This window comes from Chrysemys picta, chromosome 3, assembly GCF_011386835.1.
Source record: "Chrysemys picta bellii isolate R12L10 chromosome 3, ASM1138683v2, whole genome shotgun sequence".
Lineage (NCBI taxonomy): Eukaryota > Metazoa > Chordata > Testudines > Emydidae > Chrysemys > Chrysemys picta.
This window is the reverse complement of record NC_088793.1, coordinates 119,064,337-119,076,807: the sequence shown is the minus strand read 5'-3', so window position 1 is coordinate 119,076,807 and position 12,471 is coordinate 119,064,337. Positions and strand designations below refer to the sequence as shown.

Genomic DNA, 12,471 nt, shown 5'->3' with positions numbered 1-12,471 from the left:
CACCTCCCTAGGTAACCCATTCCAGTGCTTCACCACCCTCCTAATGAAATAGCGTTTCCTAATATCCAACCTAGACCTCCCCCACTGCAACTTGAGACCATTGCTCCTTGTTCTGTCATCTGCCACCACTGAGAACAGCCGAGCTCCATTCTCTTTGGAACCCCCCTTTGGGTAGTTGAAGGCTGCTATCAAATCTGCTCTTCTGCAGACTAAACCAGCCCAGTTCCCTCAGCCTCTCCTTGTAAGTCATGTGCCCCAGTCCCCTGTTCATTTTTGTTGCCCTCCACTGGACTCTCTCCAATTTGTCCACATCCTTTCTGTAGTGGGGGCCCCAAATCTGGACACAATACTCCAGATGTGGCCTCACCAGTGCCGAATTGAGGGGAATAATCACTCCCTCAATCTGCTGGCAATGCTCCTACTAATGCAGCCCAATATGCCGTTAGCCTTCTTGGCAACCAGGGCACACTTCTGACTCATATCCAGCTTCTCATCCACTGTATACCCAGGTCCTTTTCTGCAGAACTGCTGCTTAGCCGGTTGGTCCCCAGCCTGTAGCACTGCATGGGATTCTTTTGTCCTAAGTGCAGGACTCTGCACTTGTCCTTCATAGAATCATAGAATCATAGATTATAGGACTGGAAGGGACCTCGAGAGGTCATCGAGTCCAGTCCCCTGCCCGCATGGCAGGACCAAATACTGTCTAGACCATCCCTGATAGACATTTATCTAACCTACTCTTAAATATCTCCAGAGACGGAGATTCCACAACCTCCCTAGGCAATTTGTTCCAGTGTTTAACCACCCTGACAGTTAGGAACTTTTTCCTAATGTCCAACCTAGACCTCCCTTGCTGCAGTTTAAACCCATTGTTTCTGGTTCTATCCTTAGAGGCTAAGGTGAACAAGTTCTCTCCCTCCTCCTCATGACACCGTTTTAGATACCTGAAAACTTGTTGAACCTCATCAGATTTCTTTTGGCCCAATCCTCCAATTGGGTCTAGGTCACTCTGGACCCTATCCCTACCCTCCAGTGTATCTACCTCTCCTCCCAGCTTAGTGTCATCTGCGAACTTGCTGAGGGTGCAAGCCATTCCATCATCCAGATCATCAATAAAGATGTTGAACAAAACCAGCCCCAGGACCGACCCCTGGGGTACTCTGCTTGATACCGGCTGCCAACTAGACATTGAGCCTGACAATCTAGCCAGCTATCTATCCACTTTATAGTCCATTCATCCAATCCATACTTTTTTAACTTGCTGGCAAGAATACTGTGGGAGACGGTATCAAAAGCTTTGCTAAAGTCAAGATATATCACATCCACTGCTTTCCCCATAACTACAGAGCCAATTATCTCATCATAAAAGGCAATCAGGTTGGTCAGGCATGATTTGCCCTTGGTGAATCCATGTTGACCGTCCCCGATCATCTTCCTCTCCTCCAAGTGCTTCAAAATGGTTTCCTTGAGGACCTGCTCCATGATTTTTCCAGGGACTGAGGTGAGGCTTCTCCTTCCCGGGTTCTCCTTCTTCCCTTTTTAAAAAATGGGCACTATATTTGCCTTTTTCCAATCATCTGGGACCTCCCCCCGATCACCATGAGTTTTCAGAGATAATGGCCAATGGCTCTGCAATCACATCAGCCAATTCCCTCAGCACCCTTGGATGCATTAGATCTGGACCCATGGACTTGTGCATGTCCAGCTTTTCTAAATAGTCCTTAACCTGTTCTTTCACCACTGAAGGCTGCTCACCTCCTCCCCATACTGTGTTGCCCAGGACAGCAGTGTGGGAGCTAAACTGGTCTGTGAAGACCGAGGCAAAAGAAGCACTGAGTACTTCAGTTTTTTCCACATCATTTGTCACTAGGTTGCCTCCCCCATTCATTAAGGGTCCCACATTTTCCCTGACCTTTTTCTTGTTGCTAACATATCTGTAGAAACCCTTCTTGTTACCCTTCACAACCCTTGCTAGCTGCAACTCCAGTTGTGTTTTGGCCTTCCTGATCACACCCCTGCATGCTCAAGCAATATTTTTATACTCCTCCCTAGTCATCTGTCCAAGTTTCCACTTCTTGTAAGCTCCCTTTTTGGGTTTAAGCTCACTGAAGATTTCACTGTTAAGCCAAACTGGTCGCCTGCCATATTTGCTATTGTTTCTGTACCCTGGGATGGTTTGTTCCTATGCCCTCAATAAGGCTTCTTTAAAATACAGCCAGCTTTCCTGGACTCCTTTCCCCCTCATATTAGCCTCCCATGGGATCCTGCCCATCAGTTCCCTAAGGGAGTTAAAGTCTGCTTTTCTGAAGTCCAGGGTCTGTATTTTGCTACTCTCCTTTCTTCCTTTTGTGAGGATCCTGAACTCAACCATCTCATGGTCACTGCTGTCCAGGTTGTCACCCACTTCTACTTCCCCTACCAATTCTTCCCTGTTGGTAAGCAGCAGGTCAAAAGGAGAACAGCCCCTGGTTGATTCCTCCAGTAGTTGCACCAGAAAGTTGCCCCCAACACTCTCCAAAAACTTCCTGGATTGTCTGTGCACTGCTGTATTGTTCTCCCAGCAGATGTCAGGGTGATTGACGTCTCCCAGGGCCTGTTTTCTGGAAACTTCAGTTAATTGTCCGAAGAAAGCCTCGTCCACCACAACATCACCCTTGTTGCTCTCGCTTTTAAACTTAACCCAAAGACTCTCACTAGGCTTTTCTCCAATTTCATACTGGAGTCCTATTCCACTCACAGGTGAGAACTTGTGAAAAAGGCAAGAAGCTGCTGGAACATATTAAAATAACATAGTGACATTGAGGGCATGTCTACACGACCTTGCAGTTCAGACAAAAGGAGTGGGAACAGCAGTCCACATAAAAGTGCTGTGCTGCAACTCCCCCGTGGGATACTGCATGTTCAAACTTCAAGGTCCTGAGTTTGCACTAATATAGTCCTCTTCAAAGTCCTTCAAAGAGGACTACATTAGTGCAAACTCAGGACTTTTAAATTCATGTACACAGTGTCCACACAGGGGAATTACAGCACAGAACTTCAGTGCACATTGCTATTTGCACCCCCTTAGTCCAAACTGAAGGGCTATGTAGACATGCCTTGAGCTACATGTATAAAGGTAGTGGGGGATGAAGGTGCAAGTGAGGGAATCTAACAAACAACTAGTTACTTGAATTAATGTTACCTAGGACACAGTAAAATTTGTCCTAAAGGACTGATAAAGTTATCAGCATAAATATACTTTGGAAATATTGGACTGTTTGGTGTCACTTAATATGTTGGTTTTCTATTTTATAATTGACTTTTTCTATCCCACCAAAAGTCAACAAATTCCAAATAAATATTTTCCTCTCATGAGAGTGGATGTATTACTCAGCAAATGCGTATAATTATCTCTTGAAATGTGTGTGTGACTTCAATAAATGTTAAATGGACATTATATACATTTACCTAGAATAGAACAGACCCCCCCCAAAAGATGCAAAATAATAATAAAAAGAAAAGAGAGCTCTTTTCTTCCCTACGTGCAACACTAAATGAGAAATGATGCAGAAATACTAGATCAAATGGTGAAACCTTTCTTGAGAAAGTCTCCATTCCATGCATCCAACAACCGCAAAAAAACCAAAACCCAGATACATTTAGCATATAATTTCTTCCTTAATATTAATGTAACAAACTCTACAGCGCATTTTAATGAAAGGATATCTTGCTGGACTGTCCTTGAGGGCATTTAGGAATCCTGCTTGCTGTGATCCTGTGGAAACAAAAACCAAATTTTACAAATGAGTAAGAATTTTCAGTACAGGCTACTTTCATCAGAGATCAAATCCACAGGTCAAAAACAATAGGAGCCTGAAGATCAGTTGCATAATTATATTTTGAAAGAATTACAGCTGAAGTTATTCAAAAAAAAGTGGCAGAGTTATAATCAGATCTAACAGCTGCAGGGCATTTCTCAGTAATACCAGATTGATGTCCGCACCGTTTTGCATTAATAAGATTTCTAATTATCCCTCTGTTCTTTTCCATCCTAATATGGAAAAGAAAAGATTGTTAGCTACTTTTGGACTCGGAAATCCTATAAGATATACACCCTGCTATGACCCAGATTTTCAGCTGTCCCTAGCTTACTCTGGGTGCAGCCAGGCAAGTATGTGCAAATAAGCCAAATACAGTTCTCTGTTCCTTGGGCCAGTTCTACACCACCTCCTGTCCCCTGTCTACATTAGGACATCTTGAGAGCTGCTCCAATTTATGCTGGCTGCCTATGGCCACCAGGGCAACATCCACTAACTGGGAAGAGCCAGAGAACAGCATGTTCCGGGCACACTCCTTACACCAGAGTTCCAGGAAGGGTGGTGTAGGATATAGCTATGCCAGCTCCATGCTCACTGGGGAGTCCCCACATTGGGGACATTTGTCCACTTTCCAGTCCCTATGCACTGAACTGATACCAAGGGGCTGAAGAGACTGGCCCTTAATACTACACACATTATAAACAACTTTGCATTCTACTGTATCATTTAACCATTATTCATGTAATACATCTTAAATATTTCCCTTTGAAGAAAATTCTCCCTCCTTAGCCAAAGAGGATCTGATTTGGGGGGGGGGGGAATCTTAATGATGATGATCTTTTTTAGGAGACACCATTTCCATGGACCAGACTAGTGGTTTACAGTGATCGCTATTAAAAAATGGAAAAAATGACTTGCCTTATATTTTTCATTCTTGATTTTTTTTCCCCCCAGGATTCTCACACTTGGGGCTTAGTTTCACGGCACAACTTCTCCCAGGTTTCAGGCCCTTAAGTACACCAGCAACAGGTAGGTGTGTGAACAACACTCCCTGTTGGTGGTCATACACCTCTAATCACTTCCTGATTTACCACAAAGTGAAGGCTCATCAAACCAAATAAGTCAATCACAAAAACAAAATGGCTGAAAAATTAATTCCTAAAAAAGAAATTGAATGAATACAAAAATAAAGTCTATATTGAAAAGGTTTTCTTCTCTGAAACTGAGTGGATGTGGGTGGTCGAGTGAGAATCCTGCAAGATGATGACTTCAGAGAAGCAGAATTACTAAGTAAGTAATTTTCTCTTCTCCAAAGATACTATCTGTATAGAATTCTCACTCTTGGAAAGAAAACAGCGCAAGTGGATGTCAAAAAGAAAAAGAGCATCATTAAATAATTATAGCAGGCAGAAAGAACAAAGCCAAAGCTGATAATGTATGTTTTCTTTTTTAAAGTATACTTAAGGGTAAGACAGCTTCCCTCCAAAAAAGGTGCAACAATGACAGCCTGTAGGATGAATAAAAAATACAAAACAAGCTTCACAAATTTGGCCAACTCAAGGAACATGCCCCCAAAGTTACAAAACTCTAGATGCTAGAAATTTGGACTTCAAGGGAAGTTGGGCAGGATTGAGAGACTGAGGCAAGATTGCTTCTGTGCTTTGTAAATGTATGGAATAAGGACCATTTGACTACTTTGCATATGCCCATAATGAAATCTTTCATGAGTTAGGCAGGGAAGCCTGGGGAAAATATTGTCAAGATGAGTTAGCTCATTAAGGTGGAACTCCATAACTACCTTGCAAAGGCATCTCCCATGAGTCCACAGCTCTTTATTCTTTTAAGATTGGTAAAGATTGATCAGTCACAAGAGCCTGAAGTTAGCTCACTCTGAGATAGTCACTAACACTAGGAAAATAACCTTCCACATCAGAAACTTGAACTCACAGGTACTGAGTGGCTCAAAAAGAGCTTCCTAGGAGCACATTAATATTCCATGACACCAGCAGCTTTTTAAATAAAGGTTTCAAAAGAATCAGTCCACCAAGAACCATGCAACAAATGGCTGAAGAGACACCTTTGACCAGCTCATGATGGGTTGCTGATAAATGAACCCTAGGGTGACCAGATGAGATGAAGAAAATATCGGGACATCGGGGGTGGAGGAGGGGGAGGCAAAAAAAAAAAAAAAAAGCCGAGTGCTGCCGGCTGAGCAAAAAAAAAGGGGGCAAAATATTGGGACAAATTGCGTCCCGACCACTGATCGGTCAGGACGCGGGACAAAAAGCTAAAAATCGGGACGTCTGGTCACCCTAAATGAACTCAAATGGAGTTAATCTTTAAGTTAGATTCATACAGGAGAAGAAGGTAGTCAAGCAGTTTTTGAAAACCTTTATAACTTTCAATATTAAGTCCTTCTCTTAGATAGTTTTCACAAGGGTAAGAGAACTCAAACCATCGGTTCGAAAACACTAATCCTTCTGTGCTCTTGCCAGTAATCAAGCTGTCACACACACAGTTCCCAGACTGGGATGGAGTACAGTGTCATGATTCTGAGTGATCAGCCACGGCTAGGACTCTGATCCTGGTGGGACCGGCTTTGGCCATCTGCAAAAGATCTGAGAACCTGACTGTGCTAGTATGACGCTACTAGGATCAAGTATTTATCTCATCTGGATTTGGCCAGACTTGTGGAAAGGCATACAGGAACCTCCTTCCTCAGTGGATGGAAAAATAAGTATCTTTTGTTAATGTAGTGCCTTATCTTTTACTCAAGACACTGAGGAGTGGTTTCTCATTGGGGTGAATGGTGAAGGGAACAACATCTAGTGTCCCACTGTGATGAAAAATCTGATTCACTATTTCCTGATCCAGGGGACCACTTATGAGGCTGTAACATATCTACTAAGGAATTTCCTGGGTAACAGAGCCCTCTCCCTCATTGGAAGGGCTTCCAGAGAGACAACCTTATGCTGACTTGCTTGTTTATATAAAAGATAGTAGCCTGATTTGCCATTTGAATCAGGAACATCATGAGAGATATCAAATCTCTGAAGATCTTCATCGAATTCAGAATCTCCCTTGCTGGTCGAATACTTATGTGCAGTTGTTGCTCTTAGAGAGTTCAAGTTCCTGTATAGGGTCCCCATCCCTGGGTGAAAACATCAGAGGTCACTGCTATTTGGATAGGATGATTTTGGATTCAGATTCTATTTTCTAGTTGAAGACTGTTTCTGGAGTATCAGGTAGGCCTGGATGTCTGTAGTCCTCTGGATCTAATGTAAAATGGTGATGCTTGCTTTCACTGGACTCTCAGGATACACTAGAGATAGTCTTTTGTGCAGATATACCATAGGTTTTACAGCTACAGTTGTGGCCATGAAATTGTAGCATGGCCAAACTGTCACCTGGAATTCCTTGCATATCCTTTCTGCCAAACTGGCATTGTCTTGGATATTGTCCTTGGATAAGAAGGTTTTTTGCTGAGCTGTTGAGTGGTCTGCCTTTTAGGGTGACCAGACAGCAAGTGTGAAAAATCGGGACGGGGTGGGGGGGTAATAGGAGCTTATATAAGAAAAAGACCCAAAAATCGGGACTGTCCCTATAAAATCGAGACATCTGGTCACCTTGCTGCCATAGGGATGAGGCAGTGGAGAAACAGCCTGAAAGAGAAACAGAGGGAAGTATCTTTGAAGCTGAATTAATTCCAAATCACTGCACAAAGACCAAAGTCTCAAGGAAATGAACTGAAACTTTGAAAACACCAAAGCACAGAGGTGCTTAAGTGAAGCACTGAAGCACTCAATGCCAAATACAAAGACAGGGATTAGGGAATTGAGGTTCCCGGAGACCGCTCCTCTATCAGCACTTATTGGCAAGCAGCAGTTAAACAATTGTAGGATTACAAAAAAAAAAAAAAAAAAAAGACTGGCTGTCAAAGGAAAGAAGCACAGAAACAATACCTGAAGCAGGATAGGCACTAAGGAAGCTCAAGAGTTGCGGCTGCAGTTAGATACAACTTTTGCAGAAAGCTCCTTCGAAGACTGCAGTCAAGAAAACACTGGATACACCCAAAAGCTGAGGTTAAAGCTGAGGTCAATCAGCAGCGTGGAGGTTGCTCAAACTCCTGCCTGCTATCCCTGCTATCACTGCCCTTTGGGACCAAACAAGCTTTTGGGAGGTTTTGCTGTCTCATGCTAGGGTGATGAGACTCCACAGCAAGAATCCTGAACAGATGGTATCTTTACAGAAGTCAGCATTTAATGTTTACTGCACAATATTTGCAACATCCACAGTGTGTTATGTGTTGTTCAAGCATATAGTGTGAAACCCACTGCCCCAATCTTAATCTAATTACCACCACTGTAGTAAATACTGATTTTTTTCAATAGCGACCACTGTAAAGTGATGGTAAATTCACCTGCCATGTTGTCAAGTATCAGGGGGTAGCCGTGTTAGTCTGTATCCACAAAAACAACAAGGATATTGATGCATCTGAAGAAGTGAGGTTTTTTTACCCATGAAAGCTTATGCCCAAATAAATCTGTTAGCCTTTAAGGTGCCACCTGCCATGTTGGAGATCAAATACTGGAGCAATCTCAGTGTGCTCTGCAAAAAAAGCTCCCCAGTCTGCAGGAAGGAAAGGGGAATCAACTCATAACTGCAGAGAATTTATACTCTTGGATAAGTCAGGTTTTAAAATAGATTAAATATATTAAAAATGGCAAACCAGAATAAGAGCATGAATAAAAAAATTCCTCATAGACAGACTTTTCCGAAATATGTGTGCGCACACATGCATAATAAAAGCCTCACAGGTTTAAACAGTAACAGTAAAAATAGTTCCAATAATGAATTTTTCCTTCTTTAGGAGCATGAATGACATTTTTCTAATGACAGTATTCCAAGTAATATTAATTTAGAACTGATGGACTTGGTGGAAAGGACAGACTATGGCCACAGATTTCCCCACATTTCAAACTGCTCTTGGTTCTAGTCTATGTTGTACATTTGAAGGGATCTTAAATATTGTACATTTTTAGGAATCTTGTGAAAATTGTTCCATTCTTCCTCTAAAAAGCACGTGCTACGGCAGGTTTTGTTTTTAGAAAGGAAAACAGCTTCATTTTTGTAGGGTTCAAATAACTTAAAAAAATCATACGCTGGCAGATTTTTCTGTAGAACCATTTCTGTGGGCACTGTGATTAACAAACTAGCTGCATAATGTGTTAGACAAAAAGCTGGAATTAACTATTATAAAGAAAACTAACAGGAAAGGCCCAATTTTGAAAGTGGCCTCAAAAAAACAGCAGTTCAAGGATGGCTATTCTTATTTACCACAGATGAGAGATACCAATAGTTTTTAAAATTCCTTATAAAAATGTACTAGAGTTTGAGAGACCTTTTCAATCATGAGAAGTTGAGATATATATTGGGATTAGTAGGATTTATCAACTATGGGAAAAAAAACACGGAAATACCTCCGAACACAATCCAGCATACAAATATAAAAACCAGTATCAAATCCATGATTACATATCTTACACTATCTTATCACATACACCCTATCATACACAGGGATGTTTCAAGAATGTCTATGCATTCAAGAATGTCTATGTCTAAGCAAACTATCTGTTAAAAAATGCAGGATAGAGGGACATAGACATTATCCTGGGCACAAAGCATATGAGCAATTCCTCAAAGAAACTGCCCACTAGATGACAGAAAGAAAATTAAAAATTGCATTAAGGCTAAGCTCTACTATAGGAAGCCTGGCATGGGAATTCAGGTTGCCAAACCACAGCATATCACTGGGGCTCTGAAGCTTCAGAGAAAGGGTAGAAAAACAAACCCAAAACCCTAGATGATCAAAAGATTAAATTAAAAATAAAAACTCAAGCAAATGGCTATATACATAATCTGATTTCACCAGCATACTTACGAAGGATGACGTGGGTGATAACGAATGCAAATATAAAGACTGTCAGAAAGGACAGAGATAAAATAAACATATAAAAAAATCTGTAGTTTCTTTTCCCCACACAGTTGCCTACCCAGGGACAATGGTGATCAAACCGTTCTGAAATGAGAGGTAGAAAAAAATGGAATATAATTAATAAAGTGCTACTTTACTTGAGAAAAGCCCTCTAAATAGTGTAGAACAAATCATGATTTAATTGGTATTTGCAAACTAGTCAGAGAACTTCTTAGAACCCCCCCCCCCCGAGTATTTTAATGCAATGTTACTATTATTTAAGAAATTAATGCATGACAGAGATGGTCTTCTGTTAAATTACATAAATTTATGCTTTAACACAACTGGAGAAATAAGCATACACATTTCTACTATCACACATAGAGTACCAGTTTAATTGTCTGGATTTGGTCTCCAATGTATTCTTTTTTACTCAGAACTGTAGTCCTCCTATCACTATAATTTTGTGCCACATTTCTAGATTATACATTTGAGATTTCCCTGTGTCCATTACCACTCCATCCATTAATTACGGTGCAGAAAATATTTCCCCTTCTTTTGTTATTCAGTTCATGATATCTTCCATCTCAGATCTGCTATTTTTCAGTTAGAACCAACACTTCTACACCAAACAACTTCCATGGCAAAACAACTGAAATACAGTTTGATGTAAAAGAGTTACGCTTAAGGGTTTGCTTTTCTCAATTTTTTTTTTAGTTTTTTTAGCTATCATGTTTTAAATCCTTTATTTTATGTTTTGAGAAATAATCCGGGGACATTTTGTGTGAAGGCATGATATAAAGTGGTAATTGTCTGAATGCCCACTTGCACTATCAGCTCATTCTTTTTCTTTCCTTACTTAACCAAGTCCTTCTCTTCCGTCTCCCGAACTAACTTGCAAGGATAGTGGTAAGAGTCCGTGACAGTTCTGAAGAACGTTAGGGAAATGTGCTGCTGCTGTTTGTCAAGGCCAACAGGTTAAAACTGTGTAACTCTGAAAGCCATACATGTAGAATTAGATTTTCCTTGGGTACGGTGGAATTTCAGAGTTTTAATATTTTATTTAGTGATTATAAAAAGCAGATTGTCAGGAAAAATCATTTTGTAGCTTCGCTTTGGAGAGACTACACTGACATTTATGACAATACTTTAAATTATTGTATGCAGGGTTGTTGTACCTGTGCCAGTCCCAGGACATTAGAAAGACCAGGTGGATGAGGTAATATCTTTTATTGGACCAACTTCTGTTGGTGAAAGAGACAAGCTTTTGAGCTTACACAGAACTCTTCTTCAAGTATGGGAAACTTACTCAGGGCAGGTCTACACTACAAATTTTCATTGGCGCACCTGTGCCACTGTAGCGCGCCTGGTGAAGATACTGTAAGCTGATGAGAGAGAGCTCTCCTGTTGGCTTAATAACTCCAACCATGAGAGGTGGTAGCTATGTTGGCAGGAGAAGCTCTCCCACCGACACAGTGCTGTCTACTTGGGGGGTTGAGGTCAGTTTAACTACATTGCTCAGGAGTGTGGATTTTTCACACTCCTTAGCATTGTAGTTATACTGAAATAAGTATGTAGTGTAGACCAAGCCTAGACTGTTTGGAATAAGTAGTTAACACACATTCCAAGGAACCATTTGAGATGAAGTGGCCCATTAACACCCCTCCAGTCATAGGGGGAAAGGCAGTGTGTGTGGGGAGGGAGAAAAAGGAAGCTATGGGAATTATAGATTGTAGTAATAAGCCATAAATCCAATGTTTTTATTTAGTCCATGATTTTTAGTGTCTAGCAAAGCTATGAATTTAAGCTCCCAGGCTCATCTTTTGAAAATGTTGTGCAGGTTCCTTTTAGGATGAGGACTGATAAGTTAGATACAATGTGATCGCTTTGTGTTATCATAACACAGGTGATAGTGTTTTTGTCTTTTATCATTTTCCTGTGAGAGTTCATTCCAGGGCATTCCACTGATTTTCTAGTTTCACCCACATAGTTGTTATTGGGGCATTTAGTGCACTGGACATGGGCGGTGGGTAGAGGCGGCTGGCCAGGAATGGCCCTGCCCACACTCTGCCATGAGGGCCCTGCTTCGGCAGAGCCGCTGGGCTCCAGAGGCTGGGGCCACGCTCCCCACCTTCCCAGGGCTGAGGAGGCTGCAGCAGCGCCACCACACGCTCTCCGAGGCGGGGGGAGGCTGCAGTGTCGCCACCGTGCGCTCTCCCTCTTGGCACTCCAGGGCTGTTGTATGCGCTCCCTCCCGGTGCTCCAGGGCTGGGGTAGGGGGGCTGACTTTGGGCACTAGCCAGCTTGGGGCAGAGGCTGGTGGGCGTGATGGGGGGACTCTAGGTTCCGGGGCGTATGGAAGGGGCGGGGCTGGAGACTAGCCTTCCCCAGCTAGAGGTTCATGAACCACCCGGGGCACTGGATGAGGTACACCACATGTTGTGATAGCCATGTGTAGGACCCATGGATCTTAAAAGGTGTGTTGTGGGGGGTGCTGATCATTGTAGCAGTAGAGATATGTCTGCAGGTTTTGCATCAGTTGTTCTGGCAGAGGCTGGTCCCGCTTTGAGTTAGCGTGTCCAAGTCTGTGGGGAACCTGTTTCTGATGATGAGCTTGGAGAGGCTGAGGGTTTGTTTGAAGACCAGAAGTGGGGGGTTCAGGAAAGATTTATTTCAGAATGGGGTCCCTATCAAGTATAG

At 42.2% G+C, this 12,471-nt stretch overlaps 1 protein-coding gene across 7 annotated transcripts in view; it reads right to left on the bottom strand.

Moving 5' to 3' along the window:
• Nucleotides 1-12,471, bottom strand: part of LOC101943505 (palmitoyltransferase ZDHHC14) — a 324,118-nt gene that overhangs the window by 190,226 nt on the left and 121,421 nt on the right. For 6 of the 7 annotated variants that reach the window (XM_008177690.4, XM_008177694.4, XM_008177692.4 and 3 more), the window contains exons 4-5: nt 9,739-9,876; nt 3,706-3,754 (exon numbers count right to left, since the gene is read on the bottom strand). In XM_008177690.4, coding sequence (XP_008175912.1) covers nt 3,706-3,754; nt 9,739-9,876 — 187 coding nt within the window. The remainder of the gene's footprint in view (nt 1-3,705; nt 3,755-9,738; nt 9,877-12,471) is intronic. The other variant, XM_024112258.3, reaches the window with a different exon arrangement.